This window comes from Eretmochelys imbricata, chromosome 1 (genome assembly GCF_965152235.1).
Source record: "Eretmochelys imbricata isolate rEreImb1 chromosome 1, rEreImb1.hap1, whole genome shotgun sequence".
Classification (NCBI taxonomy): domain Eukaryota; kingdom Metazoa; phylum Chordata; order Testudines; family Cheloniidae; genus Eretmochelys; species Eretmochelys imbricata.
Genome location: NC_135572.1, coordinates 156,797,853 through 156,825,384, shown reverse-complemented (window position 1 = coordinate 156,825,384; position 27,532 = coordinate 156,797,853). Strand labels below are relative to the sequence as shown.

General features: G+C 42.8%; 1 protein-coding gene across 3 annotated transcripts; it reads left to right on the top strand.

The window, feature by feature from the left end:
* The first annotated feature begins 464 nt into the window (after positions 1-464).
* DIPK2B (divergent protein kinase domain 2B) lies at positions 465-23,294 on the top strand. 3 transcript variants are annotated; one of them, XM_077817688.1, is made up of 5 exons: positions 465-848; positions 9,548-9,812; positions 17,601-17,774; positions 20,856-21,144; positions 22,353-23,294. In XM_077817688.1, exons 1-5 carry the CDS (start codon positions 622-624, stop codon positions 22,691-22,693), a joined length of 1,296 nt encoding a protein of 431 aa, XP_077673814.1. In that variant the 5' UTR covers positions 465-621; the 3' UTR covers positions 22,694-23,294. The 3 variants fall into 3 exon arrangements, with proteins under 3 accessions (XP_077673814.1, XP_077673822.1, XP_077673830.1); XM_077817704.1 differs by lacking the exon at positions 465-848 and adding an exon at positions 859-1,065; XM_077817696.1 differs by lacking the exon at positions 17,601-17,774.
* Positions 23,295-27,532: the final 4,238 nt, after the last annotated feature.

The following is a 27,532-nucleotide window of genomic DNA, read 5'->3' as shown; positions in this document are numbered from 1 at the left end:
AGTTCCACTGTTAGAAGGGGAGAGGTGAGCAGAGCGGATTTGTAAGAAACGACACAATCTAGAGCTCAGCAACGGTCTTAGACGTGTGCCTTTCCCATGTACACAAACTCAACTAACAAAACATGATGTTTAAACGTTTTGCTCATGTTAAAATTCATGCCTCTGGTGCACTGTTGTTCCTGCTGAGGCAGTTCCAATGTAAGTGTCCTTTGTATGCCCTACGCTTGTGCTACGGATATCCTTCATTTGTCTGCATAATGTACAGATGAGAACTTCTTGTTGTTATTTTCTAATGTGGTGATGGGTGGAGCATCAGAGCCTGAAACAGCTGCACCAAGCAGAGGAAAGGTAACTATGGCAACCCAAGTTATCTGCATCCTCCATGCATTTCCTTACCCCTCTCCCCACACACACACCCACACCCCATATTCTTTCCTGCCCAGAACACAAACTTATAGAACCATCAACCAGCTGGCAGGATGCGGACAGTTTCTGGCTTTCATGGATCAAGACCCTCTCTCAGTGTTTAGGGACTCTCAATTGCAAACTGAGATCATCTAAAGCACAAAGAGCGAAGGGTAGGATAGCATCCAAAAAAGGCAGAGCTTGCAGGTACCACAGATGGGGCTCTGGATGTATTACCTTTGCTCTAATGTTCTCGGTTTATTGAAACTGCTTCAGTTTTTGACCCTGAGCTGGAGTCCTTTCTTAGAAGCAACAGTTTTTCCTTCTTCTGTACCCCACGTCAAAGCCAGCTACAGTTTTGGACGGACTTTCCTGGGACTCGATAAATGTAATGCCTGCATTGGAACATCGATTTGCAAGAAATTCTTTAAAGAAGAAATAAGGTCAGAAACTCAGCACAATAATTTTGAAAACATTCTGCATAGTAACATGAAAAGTGACTGTTAACACTTCCAAGTACTTTAGTGAAAAAGAACTCAAAATGTAACTTATCCCCAGGTTTCCATTAGTGTCAAGTTGTTATAAATAATGTAGATTAGTATTTTTAAGAAGACAAAATCACCACCAAATTTGAGCCCTGAATATGATTTTTAAAGTAAAGTAAGTTACATTTTTAAACATTAACTTTCTGCTGATAAGTTGGCATTGAACCAATTCAAGAGAATAGTCGGGGGGGGGGGAGGGGGAGAAACAGTATGCCAGTTTACTTGGCTGTCTATGGAATCATTTTCTGCTAAGCAACTGACCAAAGAGAATTTGTCTTTACAAATTTAAGCTACTGATAGACTGAATTGAGTCACTGTAAACATGGCATAAACATTAAGAGCTACATTTTTGAAATGTTAGCACCATATGTACCACATGAATTATATAGAATTTCATGCACCTGTTAGTTAAGTTCAACCAAGATATAAATCTGCAAGCACGAAGACAACAGGTACTTTTGCACATCAGATACAAAGGGCCAATTGCATCTGGAGTTTTCATTAAGAACTTGAGGACAACTGCAGATATTACACATATGTCTAGATGAATTAAACATGCACCCAAGCAGTTATTAGATTGATCTTTCAATTTTCAGACTCAAAAGCATAACACACCATATGACACTAGGAAAAAATGTTACTATGGTAGAGGAGGAGGGAAAAAAATGGAGATTTACAGGGGAAAGGTTTATTGTTTTTATTATGATTTATAAGCACTCTTTCTTTTATAGATCTAAGAGCCCCAGGCATGGAGGAAATTATTGTAGTAAAATTGTAGTTTTAATACAGTAATATAAGTGTAGTAATGCTAGACAAATTACTGTTTTTATCTTTAAGCTATTATATAAAATGTGCTATAGTAAAACCATAAAGATTTTTCTCAGACAGGCTTAGCAATACTATAGGATCATCGATGATTATTATTTGCCCTGTGGTAATGGTGAAAGGTGCTGTTCGAACACACACAAAAAGATGGTCCCTGCCCTGAAGAGCTTACAATCCTAATCATTCTGGCATTCCTACATTGACTAGCCCCTAACACAGCAAGTCAATGGGACCACAAGCAGAATAAGGTACTACTCAATGTAAGAGTAGCAGAAAGGAGCCTTATTGTCCAATTATTTGTACTAAAGTAGGGCAGAGCAGCCCCAACAAGGACCGTGCCCCATTGTGGTAGGCAGTTGACAAATGAAGTCCAGTCCCTGCCCCAAAAAGCATATGGCTAGATCCACAGCTGGTATAAATCAGCATAGCCACACGGATTTCAATTAAGTAACAGTGATTTTCATCAGCTGAGGATCTGGCCCCTAGGATAACACCAGCAGTCTTAAAACGTACGAGGAGCACTCTAACCTTCAGGTGCACAGACAATTAATCCGGTGCCAAGGCTGGATGAGCACATGGAGACTGCTCTGCCTCTTCCACACATACAGGCATGGCGTTTAAGGCTGGAAGGAACCACCGGATCATCTAGTCTGACTGCCTGCAGCTCACAGGCCACCACCAGCACCCACACTCTAAATCTATGTGCTAGTAATAACATTGGCACTCTGCAGCCATTGGGGTGGGAGTATTAGTAATCACCCCTCCACAACCCCAGGAGACAGAGAACGTTGGCGTGAGGGGCCAGAACGGTTTCCCATGCACCCCTTTTAAGACCAGCACTGCCTGTAGCAGGTTAAGCATGCGTAAACTCTAGATATTTGTGTGACAGCCCAGCTGATACCTTAGTACAAGATTGCTCAGCTGTGTAGCCTGCCAAAGAAGTTCTACACATTTCCTTTACTCCTCTGGGTTATTCACAGTAATAGGAGTAGAGGACTGGCAATGTGCTTACACCCTTTCCTCCTGAAAAGTCTAGCACAGAGGCGCCTAAGCAGAGTTGTAACCGGCATTTTCACTATCCACTTTACCTTTGAGAACTATGCAGAGGCTCCATAATGTCAGAGCTCTTCTCCTATGAGCCCTCTGTAAATCTACAAATAGCGTGGTGCATGTTCTTTAAAGGAGGAGTTCGTTGCTGGCTTGCCAAGTGGGGATTTGTCTCGTTAAAAGTAGTGAAGCAAAAATGACTAAATTCTCTGGGGTAGTTACAGTTTGTTCAATTCAGTGCTGCAAAGTGGTAACAAGACGTGTCTGTGCTGGGAGCATTTTGAAAAGAACAAACATTTAAATGTAAAACTCTGATTAGCTTTAAACATTATTTTTTCCTGCAGTGGTTAACACTGCCACTCCACTTGGCTTCCTAGCCACAAGGTTTTTTGAACAACTAGCTGCAATCTAGTCCTGTAACTAATTCCCAACACAGGAATGCTATTCTTAAGAGAAATAGGGGGAGACTGTCCATGGGACTTGTGCTCCTAAATCTTCTAGGTGCTTTTGAAAATCTCCCCCCCAACCCTCACATATAAGTTATACAGCATCATCAGCTAAGCAATGTATGTATTTCATTTACAGCATGCTTAGTTCATTTTTTCCATCAGTCTGGGGAGCTCCTGCCTGCCCGCATGCTGGATTAACCATCAAGGAAACGTGATCTGTGTGTGAGGATGGGAAACAGGATGCCTGAGTTTTCTTTCCGGCACTGCTACTGACTCACGGCTTGGTCTTGTGCTAGTCACTTAACCTAGCTTTGCCTAAATGTATCGGTCTGTAATGAAGGTACTAATCCCTGCCTGCCAGGTATGTTGAAAGGCTTAATTAGTTTGAAAAGCATGTTCAGATCCTCAGCAGAAAGGCATTATAGAAAAGCACGTTATTATTGTGGCCCCATGCACTGATGAAACTTTATAACTGGAAAGTACATTATGCCATCAGTGTGCTAGCTATATATGATGCCAAATACAGGAGTACTTAAAACAAAGTCAGATTCCCCAGAATTGTGTTACTATGCCTTAAGATTTGCTGAGGAACCTTTCATTCATTCATACTCAAACTAATGATCAGTATTGGACTTCATGCGTCTGTATATTGCTCAGTTGAAGAGGCAGCCGTTTGACTATAGCTGTATGATCCTTTGGGCACCAGGTCCAATGCACACGCATATTTGAATTATTCAAATCACAAAGCACACCTGTGCTCAAAATTTTTTAAAAATTACTGCCAATTGTGGCTGTGTTAGCCTACATTGCATACTGTCTGAGGCAGGGCTTATGTCCTTCTGTGTTTGTGCAGCACCTCGCACAATGGGGCTGCTTATTGATTGGGGATTTGAGGTACAGATGTAGATTTGATTTCATATTTGACAAAAATCCCTAACATAGACCAAGTTTAGACTCCACATTTCCCTGAACCTCAAGTCCTACAAGCATAAGGGTTTAGAACACTCAAGTTCCAGCCAAACTCCACCTCTAATGCTAACCTTTCTAAGCATGCCTCTGGTTAGAATCTTGTGTTAACTAACCACAGCTGAGGAACTATGAGGAAAAGGCTCATGATTGTGTAAGCCATGACATTTGACAAGGCAGGCCAGATACAGGGAATGTCACCAAGGAAGTATACATGGGAATAGCATGAGCATGTAGGGACAAAATCAGGAAAACCAAGGCAAAGAATGAGTTACCGTTGGCAAGGAATGTTAGAGACAAGAAGGAGTTCTTCAAATACATCAGACAAAAAAGAAAGATCAGGGATGGTGTGGGTCTGCTGCTCAGTGGAGAAGGTGAGCTGGTAACGGAAGATGATAGGAAGGCAGAGCTGCTCAATACCTACTTTGCTTCAGTCTTCTTACAAAAAAACATGTGACCAGATGACTCATCTAGTTACTATAGATAATAAAGGGGAAAGGTTGCAGATTGAGATAAGTAAGAACACGTCAGATCTTCTGACCAATTTGAATGAATTCAAGTCTGGGGGGCCTAATTCTACTTACCCAAGAGTACTGAAGGAACTAGCTAAAGAAATCTCATAGCCACTGTCAATAATATTTTAAAATCATGGATGACAGGAGAGGTCCCAGAAGACTGGAGAAGGGCTAACATAGTGCCCATCTTTAAAAAGGGGGGAAAGGAGGAACCAGAAACTATAAACCAGTCAGCCAGATTTCAATAGCCAGGAAGCTACTAGAGCAATGTATAAGATATTCAGTGTGCAAGTACCTGGAGGATGAAGGGGTAATCACTAGCAGCTAGCATGGATTTACTAAGAACAAGCCAGCTTGATTTCCTTTTTCAACAGGGTAACTGGTTTTTTGGAGAGGGGGCATGCAATAACATAACATACCTGAACTTAAGCAAGGCTTTTGATGGAGTCCCACATGACATTCTGATAAGCGAGCTGGAGAAGTGCGGGCTCAGCGGAACTACTGTTAAGTGGATACATAATTGGTTAAACAACCACAAACAAAGAGTAACTATTAATGGAATGATGTCAGATTGGAGGGAGGTCTCAAGTGAGGTCCCACAGGGATATGTTCTGAGTCTGGTGTTCTTTAACATTTTTATTAATGACCTGGATGTAGGAATAGAGAGCACACTGATCAAATTTGCAGAAGACGCAAAGCCGTGGGACGGGGGAAGAAGTTGCCAACACTCTGAAGGATAGAGCTAAAATTCAGAGGGATGTTGATAAATTGGAGAACTGGGCTATAGAAAACATAATGAAATTCAACAAAGACAAATGTAAGGTGCTACATTTAGGGACGAAAAACCAAATGCACAAAGACAGAATGGGGGATAACTGACTTGGAGAAGGATCTGGGAGTTGTGGTGGATCACAACCTCAACATGAGTCCGTAATGTGATGCTGTTGCAAAAAAAAGCAAATGCAGTTTTAGGTTGCATTAACAGAGGCATAGCATGCAAGTCATGAACGGTGATAGTACCGCTCTACTCGGCGCTGGTTAGGCCTCAGCTGGAGTGCTGGATCCAATTTTGGTCACCAATATATAGAAAGGATGTAGAGAAACGGGAAAGGATCCAGAGGTAAAAGACAAAGATGATCCAAGGGATGGAATGCAAGCCATGTGAGCAAAGGCTGAAGGAACTGGGTATCTTCAGTTTGGAAAAGAGGGGATTAAGGAAGGGACATGATAGCAGTCTTCAAATGCTTGAAAGGCTGCCATAAAAAAGATGGAGAAAAGTTGTTCTCTCTTGCCACAGAGGACAGGACAAGAGGCAGTGGGTTCAAACTACAGCATAGCAGATTTAGATTGAATCTCAGGAAAAACTTCCTAACTGTCAGAACAGTAGGCCAATGGAACAGACTGCCTAGGGAGCTTGTGGAAGCTCCTTCACTGGAGGTTTTCAAAAGGAGGCAGGATAGGGAAAGTCATCTGTCTTGGATGGTTTAGACCCAACAAATCCTGCATCTTGGCATGGGGTTAGACTAGATCACCCTTGTGCTCCCTTCTACCCTACCTATGTTCTCAACTTAAATGAGTTCTTATGAAAGTTTGTACAAAAGCAAAACTTTATTTTTGCAGGGGCAGGGAGGGATGATGATACTGCTTGAAACAAATAAAATGAAGGAATTTTACTGGAGAAAAAGGCTAATATTCTGGTGTAATTCTTTATGCGGCAAATTATTCTCTCAGCTCTAGAAATCACCAACCAGGAATGGATTAAATATACTAATATTTGAAGTCGGATCCTACAGCAGAGGCAAGCTAATTAATTCCCTCATTATTTCTCTGTGCTGTTTTCCTGACTGAAAGTCAAAAAGGTTTCCGCTGTAGCTTTCAAACTTACTGTATTTTGTTAACTTCATTTCATCTATTTCACCCAACCCCCAATGGAGACTCTTGCCAATCCTATTTTAGCTTCAAATTATGAACTTTAACTTATGTGGAGGTGCAATTAGGAAATGCTTTCCAATGCTCTCAGGGATGATTATAATTAGGAAATTTTTATTGGCACCGCATGTTTGACATTAGGCTAGCGAAAAGTTAGAGTTCACGCCACATTATTCAAGTGTGTTACTTGCAAAATATTCAGCTGTGCCCCTAAATTATTACATATAAAATATGTGTGTGGGCAGGGCTGAGGGGGCTGATAGAATAAAAATCTTCAGAATCTAATTACACGGCCCATATGCTCCCCTCCTGTGCAATATTGTGTGGAGGGGAACAAGTTAGTGAAAAATCTCCATAGCTACACTGAAGCTGAATACCCAGAACATTTCCCCCCCACTTCCCTGCCCCCAAAGAAGTGGGGCGGTCAGGCACCCAGTCCTCCAACTCATGTCCAACTTTGTGAAAGGATTCCCCTTTGCGCTCCCAGGAGGCACCCCGCCCTAGCTATGAGAGCACAGCAGGACCAGTAGCCATGGTGTCAGAGGCCGCCAGACTCCAGCTGTGCCCTGTACTGCTGAGGAGGAGACTTCCAGGGCTCAGTATGTGTTAATTCTGTCCAAAGCAATGTTAATTTTTCAGAAGGTTTTCCTCATTTGAGGTTGGTGAAGCCAGCCATTTACCATGGCTCCGCCTTCTTCTGGCTGTCCATTTTTCTTGGGTAACCCATAGGCTCAGGGCAGAAAACCAGCTACCCAGAGCAGGGAGTAGAATAGAGCTGGTTGGAATTTTTCAATGGAACAGGTTTCCATCGGAAAACACTCATTCAGCAAAAATAAAAAAACTCACAGAAGAATAGTAAAAATGAAATGCTTCGACCATGCGTAAACGAACAGTGATGCCATGTGGTCGGGCACGCTTCACCGGGTGATTTCAATAAGGACATTTCTGTCTTTCCAACCCAACATTTCAGAATGTTTTTTGTGGAAAATTTTGACTTTTTCTTTCCATTTCAGGATGAAAAGAAAAGGTCAAAATGTCAATTTCCCACACAACAGAAACGGAGTTTTGACCAGCTCTGCTACCTAGTCCTTTTCTCCAGCTAGAGCACCTCACCGTGGCATTTGCTGCAGATTTTGTTCCCTCCACCCTGCACAGCATGGCACACGGCCGCTGGGGAATCCTCTGCACTATCCATTTTCATACACACAGTCACAGTGATTTGGGGGGAAAAAAACAGGGGTGCAAAGAAAGTTAATTAGCAATTCAAATAGGAACTAATTGATGCTGTTTAATGCACTTTTCTTCTGGGTGGAAAAACACAGTTCAGTCCTCGGCGGGTATTTCTTCACTTTACAAAATCACCACCCTCTGCAGCATGGCCAATCATTATGGTATCACAACTGTAGGAATATCTGGAATGGAACTGGGACATATCCATTCTGCTACCAGCAGTGACAACCACTACTATCCTAGGAATTGTAGTGATGAGACAACAGCGAGACATTGATGATGCAGTGATAATGCAGGAAGTCCACAAAAAAGCATTTAACTGGCAATACTCCTGATTCGTGGACAAGTGATTGTGTGTTCACAACATAAACTCAGATTTGGGTTCATATCCAAAGCTGACATCAAAGATATATGGGGCTTAATAATGCACATAACACAATTAGACATGTAAATCAGATGTTTGCGTACACACACACACACCACTAGTAAGGGGTCTAACTAGCCGTGTGCAACAGAAGACTTACACATGCACCCATGGCACTGGGGTACACATCTTTGAAAGTTTGGCCCCAAAGTGCAATACGACAAGGGGCTGATACACTGAATCCTTCCAATGAGATATTAAAGAAAGGTCCATGCTGCCTTTGCAGCTCAAATTAAAGTTCCTGTAGAACAGTTTTAATGGAGGGGATAATAGAGATCTGGGCCAGCCCTGAAGACGAGCTCTGTGTCAGCTCAAACCTTGTCTCTCTCACCAACAGAAGTTGTCCAGTAACAGGTATTACCTCACCCGCCTTGTCTCTCTCATATCCCTGGGACCAACACCACTGGACAGAGTGACAGAGACTTACAGACCTACATGTTCTTCCACAGCTACCTTGAGACTCTAGAGTTTTCCTTTTGTTTTCCACAGCAGCACCATACACTGTGGTACTGCGTAATCCTTGGGTGCTTTAAACCTTTTAATCGTTTGTAACTGTAGCATCTTTGTTCTCAGCACAGCATTACGAGACGCTGAAACTACAAGGACCCAGCTGGGTTCCGAATAACAGTGTTTACTAACTACACAAAAGCATACCTGGCCTAGCTAAATATGTACTCCTAGGGCTCTGGTGGCTTCTGCATTACAGGACAGGGTGGCTACTAGAGTGCTCCTAAACTATTTAAAGGGCTACTACCCAATTCCTAGCACTAGAACAACTCTCATGTTCCTCCACTGTTTGTGACTACCAGCTGTAAGCACGAAATGAGAATCTGCTTAGTTACCAAAAGTGTTTTTCCTCCATTGAACGTGCACACTTTTGTTAGCGTAGGGCTGTTTCTAAGTACAAGGCTACTGGGTTGAGATTTTGTTGTTCAACAAAACACAACACACGTGCACACACACACAAATTTACATAAGGTTTGCCAACAGGTCTGGGGAGTGAGGAGAGAGGAGTCCTAGAACAAATGTGGGGCCTCCTAAACTTGCTAGTGTCCTTTTCACCATTCCCCTCTGCAATTTGAAACATTTTAGAAATGATCAAATCCTTTTTCTAGCCCCTGGAGTTTAAATAAGAAAACTGGCAATTGTGCTTGAATTGTCCATGTGGCTTATTAACAGAATCTCCTCTGGGAACTTGCTTTGCTTTGGCAGGTTTGACAACTGGCTCGCTTCTCATTTAAAACTGCCTCCCAACTACTTTCCCAGTTACTCTGGGAACTACACAGATGATGCCAAAAGCTGGCGGCTGGTTGAGATCTCCAGGTTAACCACCAAATACCAGCATGACCAAGCTGACAAGAGAATCTGTGCTTCCCTTTCCAAGACAAAGACCTGCAGCATCGAGCGTGTCTTGAGGAAGACGGAGAGATTCCAAAAGTGGCTGAAAGCAAAGCGCCTCACACCAGACCTCGTGCAGGTGAGTAGGCAAGGTCCTGTTAATGAGGAGCACACCGATTTGGCAGCTACTGCAGTTACCTCCTGTAACAGAGTCTGGGGGAATCTCTGATTGCTTCATTTATTTTTTAAACTTCATAAAGAATCAAGGACTGTGACTCACTGGAGCTACCTAAGCTTTAAGCTTGCAGGGTTCCACAAGAATTAAAATTTTGACACTCTCAGAGCACTGTAGTGGGGACACAAGAAGAGGGGGAAAGTGTCTTCAGTGCCACATGGATGATTCTCACATAAAAATGAAATCAGAGGTTAATATCCAAACCAGTCTATTTTAACTTTCTTTTGTAATGATCAAGACTAGAACTGACAGCTTTTTACAAAGCTTCTTCAGTTCCATTCTGCCTTCTCTGCTGATCGCTACTGGTCCGTCAACCCCTTAGGAAGCATCCCACTGGAAATGATTGCCAGGAAGTACTGGTGGAGAATGGCGGGAGAGAACAAGATTAAACCCCAGGGAAGAGAGGTAGAATGAACCAACTAGGACTTTAAAACTAGGATTCTTTTTAAAGTGAAGGAGGGTTGGGACAACCCTGGGACTATGAAAAGTGAGCAGGGAACAGATGTGCAGCAAACTTTTAAGAAACGTGCTGATCTTACAAGTCTCTATTGTCCAGGCTGTGACTTAGCCCATAATAGAGCAGAATCTAAAGTCCAGATCCAAACATACCTAATTGCAAGGGCTCAAAATCTGAATCTTTCCACTGGTTGGGGTGCTTTAATTCAGGGATCAGATATGACCCCCTAGAGAAACAGGTTCAAGCTTTGATCTGTAATCCAAACTGGGATGCTGTCTGAGCCATCTACTTGTTGAACACCCCAATATGGCAAACCTCATACATTCAAAAATCATGAATCAAGCCCCCCAAAATCCTGAGATTTCAAAATAAATAAATATTATCAATAATGTTTTTTTAAACCTCCCCCCCAGGTTTGAGATTTAAGGGGCACATTTTTAAGCTTTTCTGTGCAACCATGAAGGCTAGAAACTTTGTTTTCTCCAATGAAAGTTGAGATTCTCATGTAATCACTTGACTCTAGGAGCTGGGGCTTTAAGAAAGTTGCCAGTACTGAACCCTGCTACAATGATTATTTATCGGTTCCCCTCGTCACTGGATAAATGACTAGGCTTTTTTAAAAACTGCACTTTTCAGTTGTTTCTTTCCTCTGAAAGGTTAGCCTTCCCCCCACTCCTAGAGAGGGGATTTATAGCATGCAGCAGCCCTTGGTGAGGGTAGTACCATTCTCTGTCATTCTCTGTCTGTCACCACCACTAACTCCCTCCCTCCCTCCCAGAGGGCCAGGGAACACCTGCCTTCTCAGCTGATCCCAATGCACACTGTGGGTGCATGAAAAGGAAGCACCACACTGAGGGGCCACACAAGATTCCCTCAGAGACAGGGCACATGCATCCTGTCACCAGGGCACTGCAGGACTCACTTCATGGGCCTGGAAGGAGCCCAGAGGCTCCGGACTAGGATTCCTATTTCTTAATCTCTAGGCCATCTATAGCAACATGTGTCATGCAAGAGGAAGTTTGCTGGCCTTTTTATTGGAATCCTTAAATGTCACAGGGTAAGCGAGGGGAGACAGGTGTGTCAGCCTCAGCTTCAGGGAAGCCGCCGGGTGGTTACTGCCACTACGGAGAGGGAGGAGACGAGAGAGATAAAAAGCCTACGGTGCAAGCTGATAACCAGGCAGCAGAAAAGGCGGTAGCGGGTTTTAAACAGACCAATTCTGGAGAAGCACTGAGCTCTGAGCACCTGCTGCAGAGTGTGTGAGGAAGGCACCGTTCCCACTCCAGCCAAGGGGCAGGGTGCTGCCTTTTGCTGAGGATGGCTTTCAGACAAGAGACCAACACTGCCCACCCCCCTGAGCAAAGGGTTGTAGTGACTGCTAAAAAAGGAGGGAAAGGAGCTGGTTGGTGGCTGGGATGGAAGGAGGATCATTCAGCTGAGTGTTTGTTCTAGAAAGATCACTCTCTAAAGTGGGGATCTGCTTTGAAAAGGAACCTCATAAAAATGTCAGCTGTAACCCACCAGATCTGCTCCCTGGACACATTCACTCAGCTCTGCTGACTCCTAGCAATAAGGAGTTTCTGCTGCTTTTTACTCCTGCTAGCCTGCAGAGCAAGCACAGCTCAGACTGAGTGAGCTGCAAATCCATAGGCATCATCGGTAATAGGGTTGACTAAATTGCGATCGGGGCACCTGTGCAAACCACTGACAGCACAAGAGTTACCCAGGGGTCACTGTGGGGCTAATAGGTTCAGCAGAACCTTTATTACTGGCAGCAAGGTGGAGGGAGCCCAGTGTGACTCTCAGAGCAGGCAGCTAGACAAATGAGCACATTTGAGCTGGAAGATAAAATAAACCTGGGACAGAACAGAACATCTCTTTGGGAAAAGGCTACTCACTTTTTGGAAGATATATTGTACTTCGTCTAATAGTCGTATAAAAGAGGAGAAGGAAAGGCAACTGGAGGTTACAGCAAGTGTTCAAAAATATTCCTGATCTAAAATTCACATTTTCTCATCAGCTGCTTTACATGAATGTCTCTTGAAATCCTGCCGTGAATTGTTTCCCATGTGCATTAAAGCACTCTCTCTCCACAAGATGGCAGTGTGGAGTGGTTTACTGGTGCCGAGGTGGGAAAACCAATAGTAGAGCAGGGCAAGCTGGTGACACCCGTCTGGTGAGCAAGTTTCATGGGAGGTTGTGTATAAAATTGGGCACTGTCATGACAGTGGGGCAGAATTACTTTAAATCAATGGCCAAACAAATGGAAGTGCTTAAAATATCTATCTATTGAACTCAGGAAATCTGTATGTGTCAAAATGGAGAAATTCTTCCTGAGACCTGCTATACAGATGTTTCATTATCCAACTCCTACTCCTCTCCTTGGGGACCCTGTCTTATCAAAGGCCCTTGCCACTACATAAAGCCCCCTCGCTCCTCCCACACTTCCTCAGTTTCTCTGAAACCCAGTTTCAGTTGGGCTGGACTGTGTCACAAACACACGTCACACACACAAAGCAAAATCCCAATACATGGTGAATTCTGTTTGAGGCCTCCTCCCCACCCCCAGCATTGCAGCCTACTTTCTCCTATAGTCTAGGATTTCCTCTGTGCACATTTGGGAATGCTGAACTTACGTAGGCTCCCTCATGCCCGAGAACCAAATTGCTGGTGCCAAGGCCAGGGCATCATTCAAACTCAAGAACAAACTCAGTGAGCACATTTCAACAAGTTTTCAAACCTTTCTGGTCCTATCGGTCAAAGCAGGGCACAGTACTCTGCAATCAACAAAACACACCTTACACACTGATCTAGGATTGCAGCTTTCACAGCTGCATGGGTCTTTGAATCTGAAAGTGAAGCAGAATAACAAACTGATATCACTGAGTTTTAATGGAATATAAACTTGGTCCCATTTAGAAGTGCAGTTGTTTTCCCCCTCACTTTTAATTCTCAGTAAAGGTGGGCCCAAACCAATACCTCCCCTAAAATCCAAATGTGGATCCAAATTTTGCAAATGGCCACTCTTTATAATGGGCTGAACCAAAAGCCTGGAACCAAACATCCCTGAAATGTGTGGTGTTTGAAATTCAGAGCCAAGTTTTCTGGTTTAGTCCCACTGTAAAATGAATGACAGGGGTTTTCTGCGCATTTCTCTGACCTGTTCAGTTGCAGGAGGTTGGAGCTCTCTCAGATACCCCTCCTGAGATTTAAACAGCAAGAGTTCCAGAGGTGTGTCCCCTCTGAGCTGTGATTTCAGTGGTATGGTATTTGCAGTGCAAATCCATGTTGGGACGAATGCTTTGTTTCATGAGATGATAAACAATTGAAAACACTTAATACAAGAACTATTCAGTGACTGGCATTTTTGGTCATGATCAGGGTTCTATTGATGTAGTCAAGGTAGCAGTATTTTCCATCAAACTATGGTCACTAAGCTGGTGGCTGCACCAGCCTCCCTGTAGCTTCGGATATATAAGAGATCTGACAGAAACTACTGGGCTTAAGTAATTTTCTTTTTTAGAACAGAAAATTATGACAAACCTTAACATACTTGTGAAAACCATTATTTCATGGCCTGTCATTTTGATTCTTTTCACTGACTGCCCAGCCTGACCCAACTATCAATTGGGCTGCCTGCCACAATGATTATTTCATCTGCCACAGCGAAAATCTTTATTGCAAGCTACAAATGCTTCAGTACTGAAATCATGCTTGCCCCAGAGACAACCTTGATTTAACTCGGTGTTTGTGTGCATCACGGCATTGCACGTATTAGCCTACACCGTAGTAATAGCGACATGCTGTTTTGTCTGCGTTTCAAGCTCCAGAGTTCATCGCTTTCAGCGTCAGAGTTCACATCATGTGCTGCTGGTTTGTTTTCCGGTGTGAGGTGAACAATAAAAAAAGCAGGCTAGTTTCAGCAGAGGTCTCCTGCAGGGCAAATTTCTAATCCTAACAACGAAGAACAGCTAAGGAAAGGCTTGAGGCACAAAGACGTGAACAATATCAAAGTACAAGAAAAAACCCTCAAGTTTTTCAGCTTGCCCATTTTGCACATATAAGTTACAATGTGAAGCTGTTAATCAGGCTGATAGTCCAGCTCCCACCACATAACCACCACCTTTGGGTATCTGGCCCCTGAGAAGCAAGATTTAAAGCCTCACTTTGCTCATTAAATGTCAGCAAGTATTTCATTCATCTGATGCCTGCTCCTTTGTAGGAAAGTATTTTTGAGCCGTAGCCATTTCCCAGACCAATCTCCTTTTGACTTATTGCCTTGTTGCTAGAGATGTGCCTGAACCAGACCTCCAGGTCTGAACAGGCCTGGACTTGAAGTGGAGAAGGATAATGCTGGAATCTGAAGCTGGAACAAGATCCTGATTTTTGCAATAGACCTCTATCTCTGTCATGGGCTGAACCAAACCCTCAGATTCAAACACCCAAAACTTATGGGTGGTTTGAAATCCAGATTCAAATTTTTTGCAGTCTGGATTCATTTCTAATTGTATTAATTCACATAATATACCTAGCGGTCAATCCTTAGCGTGAACCGCAGATAGTAAGGATTCAGGATTGAGTTTATCCCTTCCTTGACTGTTTGGTAGTACTTTGCGATTGTGGTAGTATAAAGACAGGACAGTTGTGCTGCAGAGGTCTCTTCCATGTCAGGAAGAGCTTTGAGTGTGTTTGCACAAATAAGCACACACACACCAATTTGTATTTCCGCTGCACGTCATGGACTAGAAAAAATTCCGTTTGAGTGAAAGTGGATATAGCTGGGTCAGTCCATTGTTAGACACATAAACATGTGATTTTTTAAAACCAAACTAAATGAGAAGCATTGCGACTCAGCGCCAAACATGTTGTCAAATGAGTTGGCATGTCTAAGACTATGTCTATATGTTCAGCAATACAGCTGCGCTGCTGCAGAACAGCTCATTTAGACGCTCGGTGCCAACAAGAGAGAGCTCTCCCATGGGCATAAGAAAACCACCTCCACAAGCAGCAGCAGCTGTGTCGGTGGGAGAAGCTCTCCTGCCTATATACTGCTGTACACAGGAGCACTTATGTCAGCGTAACTTTTGTCGCTCAGGGAGGTGGTTTTTCACACCCCAAGCGCCATAAGTTATGCCGACATAGGCTGTAGTGTAGACATAGCCTCAGTTTCCAGGGTGAGAAGACATTGCAAGGGACTTAAGACATACTGTAGATAAACCAGTTATCTCCAGTGCTTTGAATGGCAAGATCTTCAGGTGTGTGTCCAGTCAGTGGATTTTGTCTGACAATTTTACAAGGTTAGATTTTAATTTTTAAATTGGCTCTCTTTTCAGCCGCAGAGATGGCACTGTTCTTTCCCCCTAAAAATGTTGACCCCACTCCAGTGAAGCACTTAAGATGTGCTAAACTTTCAGCATGTGAGTACACCTATCAAAGCTCATGGAGCCTATTTACATGAATAGTGCTTTGCTGGACCGAGGTCTTTGGTAAGTTATTAAAATATTAAGAAATTATATTGTCGATATAAATGTGGGAAACAGGGACTTCACCTATTCAGCTTCCAGCCTTACTCTTCTTCATTCTGTTTCCATGCCATAAATAGAACTGGCCTCAGGTCAGAAAGTATGAATGAGCACCGTCTGAAGATCATTTAACTCAACTGGGTGTGTTCTGGCTCCCAAATTAATGACAAACATACATTGGATACTCCTGCATGTTCACACTGACTTATATTTCGGATTCACTTATCTGCTCCCTGCTGAACAGTGTGCATGACACAGCCATAGCATTCTGATCTTTGTACTGGAAAAAGTGCCTGTCACAGTTTTAATTAGGAAATCCCCAAAATAATTCCATGGCAAGCGAACAGTGTTGATCACCTCACCAAGTTTGTATAATAGAATGAGCTATGAAGTTGGAAATTACATTTTTTTTAATTGCATTAAAGTATCACCATTTCTGCTCCTACAGCATGTAGTTATGGGTCTCGACATTTGCATTACAAACTCCTGTAGGCAGCAGGGCTTTCTAACTTTGGCTGCAAATATTTGCATACACTCTCAGCTGCAAGAGAACTTTGTCACCACTTATCAACCATTTAACACAATTCTGCTTGGCTCTCCCCCCACCCCCCACTCCTCTTCCAAAGGAAAAGTGACTCAAAGTCAGCAATAACATGTCAGAGAACTGTAAGACAGAATTGCCATTTTTCTGCTTAGTTTTGTGTTAGACAAAGAATAAATATCTTCTTGTTAATGCTGTTCTGGAAGAGAGAAACGTAAGAGGACTTGTAACATTTAGACACTGTGAGAATTAATTCTCTGTGTCATTTCTCCATAACGGACCAAGTAAAGTGAATGTATTTTAAAAATTAAGCGATGTCAAAGTACATCTGTGTAAATAAACATTGCTATTTATACCAGCTGCAGATTTTTATGCACTTTCATAACTCAGATATTCAAATATAGAAAATGCAACTTACCGTGTGATGAATCCATAAACCTGAGAATCATTTGTTGCTGGTATCTAAGAAAAAGTATAAGCAAGACATTAAACCTATATGTAAATTATTTAAACCTATATGTAAGCCTCATCAGAAAGAGAATACATCCTATACAGGCACCTACATACAATATGTATATAGGAGTTTTTACATTTTATCTAGCATCCCTATTGAATAATATCATAGAAAAAGATCAGCCATAGGCTAAGGTGAACTGGAATGTGCTTGGAAGATGCTCTTTGAAAGAAGGAAGTGACTCACTCAAGGGAGAGGGCTCCAGAAAGATGGAGAGTACAAGTGAATGAACACCACCCACTACAGAGATTTGCATGGAGGGGCACAGACCAGAGAAGCAAAATTAGTTCAATATACTGACAGAGAGGCAGACAGGAGCGAGACCTCCAGGTTGGATTGGTTGTTTCAGAAACAGTGTGCCATTTTGAGGTACCTGCATGAATACATATTTTAGGGAAAGTCTGAAACATGGGACTATACCCAAGGTAGTTCAGGGTTTAAAGAAGAGTCTACTGTAGAATATCCCTAAACTGCTCCATGTTGCTAACAGTAATTGAGAGGAACCCTTTATAAAAAGGTAGCTGTAATGGGGATCTGGTACAAACCTGCTGGCAGAGTTCTCAAACAGCGTGTAGAGCAGATCACCATATTTCAGCCTAATACAAACTTGCAGGTGCCAAGTATAGTCATCCCAAGTACCTTCGTTCTTTCCTACCAGGGGCTACCTAGTCCAATGCTGCGCTGTCCCTCCCAGCGGCTCTTAGACAGAATAGTACGCCGCTATGCTGAGGTGCCAGATGCTGGCAGTATCTACATGGGTCACCTCACAGACCGGGACAAACTACGCCTCCTCTACACGCTGTCAGTGAATACACATCCCATCCTATTACAGGTACGGTGCCTCTCCCTAGGATGAAATTTCCTGAAACCAATCTCAAGCCCCTCTGTGGATAGTGCGTATGATGTTCTCCAGTTGCTCAGGACATGCAGCAGGTACTTTCACTATCCTGCTAAGCTTTATGGACCACTACTGTTCCTTGCACCTCACTGAGGCTTAAAAATTAAGCCAACTCTGAAGTACCTGTGCCCGATTTGTGTAGGCGTGGAGCTCTTGAAGCTCCCTTTGAAGGCAGAGAAAGCTGCAGGGGCTCAACACCTCTAACAATCAGAACCTATGTGGATTGGAATGCAAGGAAACAACAAAATTCCAGTGGGTTCCGTTTGTATTGTTAATATATTGCATTGAATCACAAATAATTTATCATCTAAACAGAGAGACCCAGACTAATGGATCAGCACAAGGGGTCAGAGTTATGGTTGAGCATTTCTGCTATGTTATTCCCCAACCTTAATGCTGCGTTAATATTCATTTTTTACATGCATCAAACACACTAGGACTGAACCAAAATCCGGTGCTACATTTGGGCTGACTGGATTAGCATCATCCTCTTTCCTCTTCCTAAGAGCCATTTCAGAGGAAACCTCTAATCCTTCTCCACGGCACTGTCCACTTCTTTCCTACTCCTCATGGCCAACTCATATCAACCCCTATATTATCCTTTTTCCTACAGCACCCTTCCCAGGACAAGTTATTTTTTGACTCCCCATCTTTGTCAGTTGTCTCAGATCCATACACCCTGCCAGCATTGTCCCACACTCTCACTCATGCCCAGAAGTGACCTCTAGAATCTGGGTAGACTGCAGGTTTGAGGCTGATCTCCAGGACCAGACTTTCAAATATGCTCAGTACCCATCTGCTCCTATTGCTCTCAGTGGGAGGTACCAGATATTGGGCACTTTTGAAACTCTGCTGCCACCTGGGAGCTGTTGGGTGGGTGCAAGTTCTTTTGAAATCTGGCTCCTGGTCACTAGCAGACACTTGTCTTATGCTTCACTCTGCCAGTGGCCTCTGTTCAGATCATCTCTGACATTCTCAGAAAACTTTGCTTATGTCATCATGGAGATCTGCTTACCTCAGCCTGCTAGCTCACTATGACGGTGTACACTAGGGAGCATTTAGGGTAAGCTTTTATCTCAACAAAGCTCATTAGTCCACTTCAAAATTTAGTAGCTAAAAAAACACTTGACAAAAGAAAAATTAAATCTTTCTGGGTTGATTTCATTTTCTAAATGTTTTTCCAGCAAAGGGAACGGCCGCCTTTAATAATGCTCAGGAACACAGAACTGGCATACCAGGACGTCTGCTTAATCAAAAGTAGAAGTTCTGTCTCTGCAGTGCCTGTTTCAGAATGCATTAGAGAGCCTAAAAGAAAGTTACTTTTGAAAAGTAATCATCTAACCAAAACCTTTGGCTTTGTGAGGTTAAGAAAGAGAGAGATTCCCTCTTGATGTGATGTGGTGTGATAACTGCATTGCTTGCGCGAGGGGAGTCCATCCTCATGAATGCAGACGGAATCTTTATGCTATATCACATAGCCATGTATTCTGGGGATGCTACAGGAAAGTATTTTATAAATGGTTTAGAGAATTTTTGAAAACTGTTAACTATTTCTGCCCCTTACCTGAATTACCATGGCTTCAACTGCATGGGACGCAGCAGGAGCCATCCAAAAATAACCTAAAAATCACTTTTCTGTGCCTAAGAATGTCATGACTTTGAAGTAGATCATTACCTTGGCCTTTTCAGAGCATTCTGAGTTTCCCTTTCCTAATGGTATAAAACTTCTGGATCATGAGATCTTAGACTTTACATTCATGACACAAAAAAATGGGTAGCTGGTCCATGCCCATCCCTGGGCCTCAGTTCCAGGTAATTTTAGGAGAGTAACTCCACGCTGGGGGATGAAAAACAGGAAAACAGCAGCAGACTGATTTTGCAGCAGATTGATTTAAAAGAACAAGAGCAGCTGTTTGAAACAGCCCAGGGCTTTGGAATGGTGGAAGTTGTCTTGGGGGCGGAAGATGGATTAGCAGGCAGAGGTGAAGTAATATGGCCAAAGGTGCATGATAAATATATTGCAGGCTTCCGCTGTTTATCAAATAGTGCTGCAATTGCTATTTATCTCAGGAGCATTGGATGTGTGCACATGCACGCACAGAGTATATATTGTAGTATCAGACATATATCTGGTATTGCCGTCCAAACGCCACATATTCAAAAATCATTAGGCAGCCCCAAAAGTCATGATTAAAAAAATAATACATTTTGGGTTCTTGTTATTTGCTTCTCAGTGTTTAGTCTTTAAAGTGCACTTGAGTCATATTTTCATGCTTTTCTATTAAACCACGAGTGCTAGGAACTATTTTTAAAAAGTGACAGCCAACGGACCTCACCTAGTCCCATGACTCCAGGAGCTGGCATTTTAAGAAGAAACACTAATTATAACAAAACTTGGCAACACTATGATGAGACCACAGTATTGTCAATCACAAATGTTCAAAAATATAGAATCAGACCCGCCTCTCCCCAAAAAATCATTACACTGGCTTCACGCTTATGAGATATTTAAGAATAATAAATGTAGGGTTATTTTTAGTTGTCTTGAGATATTTCATTGCTGCCATCAGGGCTAGAAACGTTTCTAAAAAAAATAAAAAGTGAGTCAACTTTCAGGTAGTAACACAATTCCACCATTTGGGGGCTTTAAGAAAACCCCCAAAATTGCAAGATTCCTGATAAAAATCATGAGTTTAGAACACAATTTCTTAAAGAATCCAATAATCCTGTAATGCAATCAGAGCCCTCACAGCAGAGCTTGCGAATGTAGCAATAGACAGTGCACCACCCAAAAACATTTTCATTTTCCATTCGCTAGCTTCTCTCATGCACACCACCCACCTGAAACCATACAAACACACTCTCTCTCTCTCTCTCTCTCCCACCCCCCCCCCCCCACACACACACTTACTTTACTGCGTATTTATTCCTGGAGACTCTGTATGTGTGTAACACCACATACGCACCTCAGTATTTTCAGTGACTAGATCCATTATTTTTCTTCTCTTCCCACAGATTTTCCCAGAAGCAGAGGGATGGCCATTTCCAAAGTATTTGGGGTCCTGTGGCCGGCTCATTGTCACTGCCGGCACCAGACCTTTAAAGGAGTTCTACAGCTCTCCTCCTGAGGTGGCAGCAGATCTGGCTTTCCAGCTCCTCTCTATTGTCAATTCCATGAGGAATAATGACATGAACTATTTCTTTTATTTCGTCCATGTTGATTCTGGCACATTTGGCATTTTTAACAATGGGCTTCTGTTCATCCGGGATGCCAGCACACTGGGAATCATTGACAAGCAGGAAGGTACTCAGTATGATCTCTGAATAAGCATCTGTCATAGGAGGATTTAACAAACAGGAGGAAAAAAAAAATCTTTCACCTGCTATGCTAGTTTTATTTAAAACATCAAAAATTGCTCAGTAAATTGGATAATTAAAAGTTCAAGAGGAGATATTTACTGCCAGTAAAAACAGAACCAGCTCCTGCAATGCTTAGCTCTGTATTCAGAATGTTACACACCTTTCACTGGTACTGTAAATGGCGCTGTGACTAACACTACGATTAAAGAGCATTGGAACAGTTTTTGTCACTACACAGCTAGACACTGGTAATATCTGTGACTAGCAACAGTAGACACAGCAATATTTGAATGCTAATATTCAACAGCTTCCACTTCTTTCCTTAAAAACTGGAATCACAAAATATTAAGTTGCAGACAAACTTTACAGGCCTATCAGAGTTTTAAATATTTGGGCAAATATTTAGATCCTTCCAGGCCATTTTATCCCATTGACTTTAGAATTAACAACAAAGGAAAACCCCTTTTTGTCAGTTTGTCCTCAGTTCAAGCTCTGCCTTTCACCAAGCAAACGGTGACGTAATACAGCACCAAAACTAGAGCTGGGCAAATAGCATTCCTCTAATAAACTTAACACATTTCACTTTTTTTCCACACTTAAAAAAATTCATTCCGTTTATGCAGTCATCTGAATAATTCTCAAGTATTCACAAATCTATACTGATTTTGTGAAAATCTTCTAGTGAAGCATTCAGTTATGTATCTTTTGTATTATTGGTCCACTTCCAACCAGGTCACCTCTTGTTGAGTCTTACTGGTTTTGGATGAAATGGAAAATTGAGGCCTTAAGTACTTGTGGCAATTTCTATAGGAACTTCAAAGTTCAGCTCAGTATTTATGTTGTACCGGAGTTCTTCTGCTATTTTAATCGAATGCATTATTCTTATCCCCCGTCTATAAAACACTGCGGGGTAGCACTGAGTTCTTTTCACCTCATCCTTTCAGAGACATAGATGCATTTCAGAAGTGTGGAAAATGACCCTATACATACAGCCTACAAAGTGCTTTGGGACGAAAGGTGCTAAATTAACCTAGGTTATTATTCACATAGGTATACACTATTTTAAATGACATTTTCTTACCAAAATTGCAAACATGTATGATTATAAAAGATTTGTACATTTCTAACAAATGTTTTTATTGCCTTTATTAGGTCTCCAGATGACTGATGGGCAACAAGAGTATAAAGACATATTTAGCTGTTTGGCTTCGGACTGCCAATCTGCATTTCCCAACTGTAATTCAGTCAGAGAGAAGCAGAGCCTCGTCATGGTGTGTCAAGAGCTTCTGCCTAAGCTCCTAAAGGGAAAATTCCTCCAACCTGTTCAGGAGAAAATAGACAGGTTCCTAAGGCTCTGTGCAGACAGCTTCAGAGCAGACCAGGAAGTCAGTGATGCCGCTGGAAAGTTGATAGAGCTCTTGAAATCTTTGCAATCTTGCGATTCCCATTTTGCCTACCGCTACCCTGACTGCAAATACAGTGACAAATACTAACAGCTGAGAGAAAGCTTTTCCTGAAAGACTGGAGTGCTGTGTACACAGCTCAGCTCTCACAGAAAGCGAAGAGGTTGCAGGATGGAGATGAAAGGGGGATTCATAGAAGCCCTGGCTTTCTAGTAGGATAACAGAGAGAGGCAACATAACACACCCGGGGTTTCCATCCGACTCAGACACACTTATCACATTGGTGTGTTTGGTATGATGTGAAGTCTTTATTTAAGTGTTATAACATTTCATGAATGACCTGTGTTAAGAGATGAATAAAACTTATTAATGCATTTTAGTCTTAGAGGAATTTTCCATGGTAGCCATAAAGAAAAATTAAATACCAAGCCATCTTGGTCACTACTAGGTGGAGTAGCATACTGGCAGATAACACAGACCCTGCTGATAAAGACTATACAAATAATATGAGATGAATGGAAACATTTAATACTGTCCTTGTGGGGCTATATTAATGCCATAAAAATTATCTTCTCTGACTTGAACTATCTGATCAGTTTACTACCGTTATGTTACTATTATGATTGCCAATTAATTTGATGTTATATGGGATGGAAAGAGGCAATAGATAGCATTAAAGAGCTGAAAGCTCCCGTTTCTTTTATGTCTTCATTTCTCTAACTCCCAGGTGCATAGCACAACTTTTAATCTTTGCTGGGTTGCGCGATGGTAACTGGCATGTAAGGCTGTGTCTACACTGCATTGTAGTGCACGACACAGGTGTGAATTGCAGAGCACACCAAAGACCTGCCATCTAACTGCCCTGTGGGTACGCTGCTGGCGCAAATGAAAAGGCACCTAAGGTTGCATTAACATAGTCCTCTTTCTAACAAATGTATATTTTTTTTAAGACAGAAAAGCCCTCAGATCTGATTCACCTAATGTTTATTTTTCACTTTTCCCCCAATACAATCCCAGTACAATTTTCAAAACAGTCAAAATACTTGTATTTCACTTGCAACTCTGTTGAAGGCAGACGCCATCTGGCTTCAAGTAAATCTCCATTTAGTTAAATCCTCATGTTTGCATTGAAAAATCTCTTTTCCTTTGGAAATTATGGTTCAACTCAGGGGTGGCCAACCTGAGCCTGAGAAGGAGCCAGAATTTACCAATGAACATTGCCAAAGAGCCACAGTAATAAGTCAGCAGCCCCCCATCCGCCACCACCCAACCACTGGCAGCCCCTCCAATCAGCGCCTCCCCCTCTCTCCCTCCCACATCAATCAGCTGTTTTCCAGTGCGCAGGAGGCTCTGGTGGGGAGGGGGGAGGAGCGAGGGCATGGCAGGCTCAGGGGAAGAGGCAAGGGTCTAGGGGGAAGGGGTGGAGTGGGGGCAGGGCCTGGGGCAGAGCAGGGGGTTGAGCAGTGAGCAACCCCCGGCACACTGGAAAGTTAGCATCTGTAGCTCCAGCCTCGGAGACAGCACCTACGCAAGGAGCCACTTATTAACCTCTGAAGAGCCATGTGCGGCTCCGGAGCCACAGGGTGGCCACCTCTGGTTTAACTCAACGCATTTGTACCTTGGCAGTTGTGTAGATAGATGATTAACTTGTCCTCACAACACCCCTGCGCGGTGAGGAAGTATTATTATCTCAGTTCTACCAAAGGGGAAAATGAGGCATCTATAGAGTTAGGGCCAGATCCATAAGGAGAAGTAAGTGTCTACATCCACCTGATTTAGGCACCACTGATGGTCTCAAAACTCAGCTGCCACCTAAGCCCATCTGTGCCTAAGCTTTCACCAGCTCGCATTTGCAAAGTTGCCTAAGCACTGCTGCCACCCCAGGGCTAGTGAGCAGCTCCATGCCCGCACTCCACCTGGAGCCCTGCAGGCCCTGAGGCAAGATTCTCAAACGAGGCTGGGGATGCCTATCCTATATAAGTGGGTCCAGTTCAGTAGGCGTGGTCAAAACATAGGTAAGGCCTGAGCCATGTCGGATCCCACCGCAGGAGGGCTGGATGCCGGCCACTGGTATGTGGAGGAACAGCATAGCACCTGCACAAATTGCCAATACAAGCCGTAGAACTTGTCAGGAATTGTTCAGGGAGAGACGGAGCGGGGGAAGGGAAGGAGAGGTCTGAGTGTGTGGGTGGCTCTCTCTGGCTAGGGCATTCCCCTGGGATGTAGGAGTGCATGAGACACCCGTGCCAGAATAGCCAATAACCTGGGGTTAGGACACTCAGATGGGAGGAGGGAGACCAGGGTTCAAGTCCCTACTCCAGAGCAGGGATTTGAACTTGGATTTCCCACATCCCAGGTGAGTGCCCTAACCACTGGGTATAAGAGCACCACCGCCATTTGGTGACTGGTAACAAAATCACCTTGTGATTCTGGGCTGAAAAAATCTACATGAACAGTTCTGGCACTTCTGAAATGGCTTGTTTGTTTCCACCACAACAATTTGCCAAAATTGATACAAATTCACAAAATGCCACAGTCAACCTGAACCTGCATTTTTCAGTGAAAAAGAATTTTGCCTGAAAAATTTCATACAGCTCTAGGCAAGAAGCCTATGATAGAGCTAGGAACAAAACCCACGTCTTCCTACTCCCAGTTCAGTGTCTTAACCACAAGAACATCCCTCCTCTAGCTAAGGTTTGAAAAAGACCAGTCATCTACATGTGTACGAAAAACTGAGAGTGCATTTACACATCTAATTTGCATGCAAAGTTACCCATGAGTCAGAAATCTGTGTTTGAAAATAAGCAGGAATGCATATAACATGAATTGTGTGCGCAGATTACCATGTCTGTAGATTAAAATAGGGTATTATAGGCATAAATTAGACATGCAAATATACTCCCATTTTTGCATGTTGAGTTACATGCCTGATCTAATGAAAATCAGACCCATGACATTGAATTCTCTTTCCCATTATCACTCCTGACACAAAATAGTAAGTGCACCTTTTCACTGTTAAGAAGTGGAAACATTTTTAAATAATCTGAAGGCAAATTTAGCTGTAGGCCCAGATGTTATCACAGCAGAAATGTTTTAATATACAGTAAAAGCAATTGTTGCAGCCCTCTTCTATGACTTCAGTCTATTTCTATACCATGGCTGTGTTCTAGTAAGGAGAAAGTACTGTTCTCCTAGACCCATAAGGCTGATTAGCAATCTGTTTCCAACAGTTTTTCTTTAACCCATTTCTATCTAAAAAAATTTTAGCCTGTGATTCTACTTGATAATTGTACAACAAATTAAATACATTTGCCCCCCACCATCAGCAGCAAAAATTTCTCTAGCAAAGGGGACAGGTTTCAGAGTTTCAGAGTAACAGCCGTGTTAGTCTGTATTCGCAAAAAGAAAAGGAGGACTTGTGGCACCTTAGAGACTAACCAATTTATTTGAGCATAAGCTTTCGTGAGCTACAGCTCACTTCATCGGATGCATCCAATGAAGTGAGCTGTAGCTCACGAAAGCTCATGCTCAAATAAATTGGTTAGTCTCTAAGGTGCCACAAGGTTTCAGAGTAACAGCCGTGTTAGTCTGTATTCGCAAAAAGAATGAGGAGTACGTGTGGCACCTCAGAGACTAACAAATTTATTTGTTAGACATAAGCTTTTGTAAGCTACAGCTCACTTCATCGGATGCATACAGTGGAAAATACAGTAGGAAGATAGATATATACACACAGAGAACATGAAAAAATGGGTGTTGCCATACACACTATAATGAGAGTGATCAATAAAGGTGGGCTACTATCAGCAGGAGAAAAAAACCTTTTGTAGTGATAATCAGGATGGCACATTTCCAACAGTTGACAAGAAGGTGAGAGTAACAGTGGGGGTGGGGGAGAGGGAAAATAAACATGGGGAAATAGTTTTACTTTGTGTAATGACCCATCCACTCCCAGTCTTTATTTAAGCCTAATTTAATGGTGTCTAGTTTGAAAATTAATTCCAATTCAGTAGTCTCTCATTGGAGTCTGTTTTTGAAGTTTTTTTGTTGTAATATTGCAACTTTTAGGTCTGTAATCGAGTGACCAGGGAGATTGAAGTGTTCCCCAACTGGTTTTTGAATGTTATAATTCTTGACGTCTGATTTGTGTCCATTTATTCTTTTACATAGAGACTGTCCAGTTTGACCAATGTACATGGCAGAGGGGCATTGCTGGCACATGATGGCATATATCACATTGGTAGATGTGCAGGTGAATGAGCCTCTGATAGTGTGGTTGATGTGATTAGGTCCTATGATGGTGTCCCCTGAACAGATATATGGACAGACTGGCCTGTCTCCCAAGATCTGTGAGAATGAGGGATCATCCTTCAGGATAGGTTGTAGATCCTTGATGATGTGCTGGAGAGGTTTTAGTTGGGGCTGAAAGCTGGAGGCATGTAGGTAAGTATAGCGGTCAGTAAGTTTTCAGTATTATTAGTGCTAATAAGCGATGGTCACATAAACACCACCCTATACCGGAAACCTCTTGACGGCTAAACTTAACTACATTCCTTCCATCTTTCATCCAGACCACACCACACGATCCATTGTCTACAGCCAAGCTCTAAGATACAACGGCATTTGCTCCAACCCCTCAGACAGAGACAAACACCTGCAAGATCTCTATCAAGTGTTATTACAACTACAATACCCACCTGCTGAAGTGAAGAAACAGATTGACAGAGCCAGAAGAGTACCCAAAAGTCACCTACTACAGGACAGGCCCAACAGAATGCCACTAGCCGTCACCTTCAGCCCCCAACTAAAACCTCTCCAGTGCATCATCAAGGATCTACAACCTATCCTGAAGGACAATCCCTCACTCTCACAGATCTTGGGAGACAGGCCAGTCCTTGCTTACAGACAGCCCCCAAACCTGAAGCAAAT

Excerpts from the sequence above, each read along its gene's own strand:
- DIPK2B (XM_077817688.1), top strand. The coding sequence starts at position 622 with ATGGGGCTCTGGATGTATTACCTTTGCTCTAATGTTCTCGGTTTATTG. Across the intron at positions 849-9,547 it reads TTCTTTAAAGAAGAAATAAG|GTTTGACAACTGGCTCGCTT; the intron begins GTCAGAAACTCA and ends TTGCTTTGGCAG. Across the intron at positions 9,813-17,600 it reads TCACACCAGACCTCGTGCAG|GGGCTACCTAGTCCAATGCT; the intron begins GTGAGTAGGCAA and ends CTTTCCTACCAG.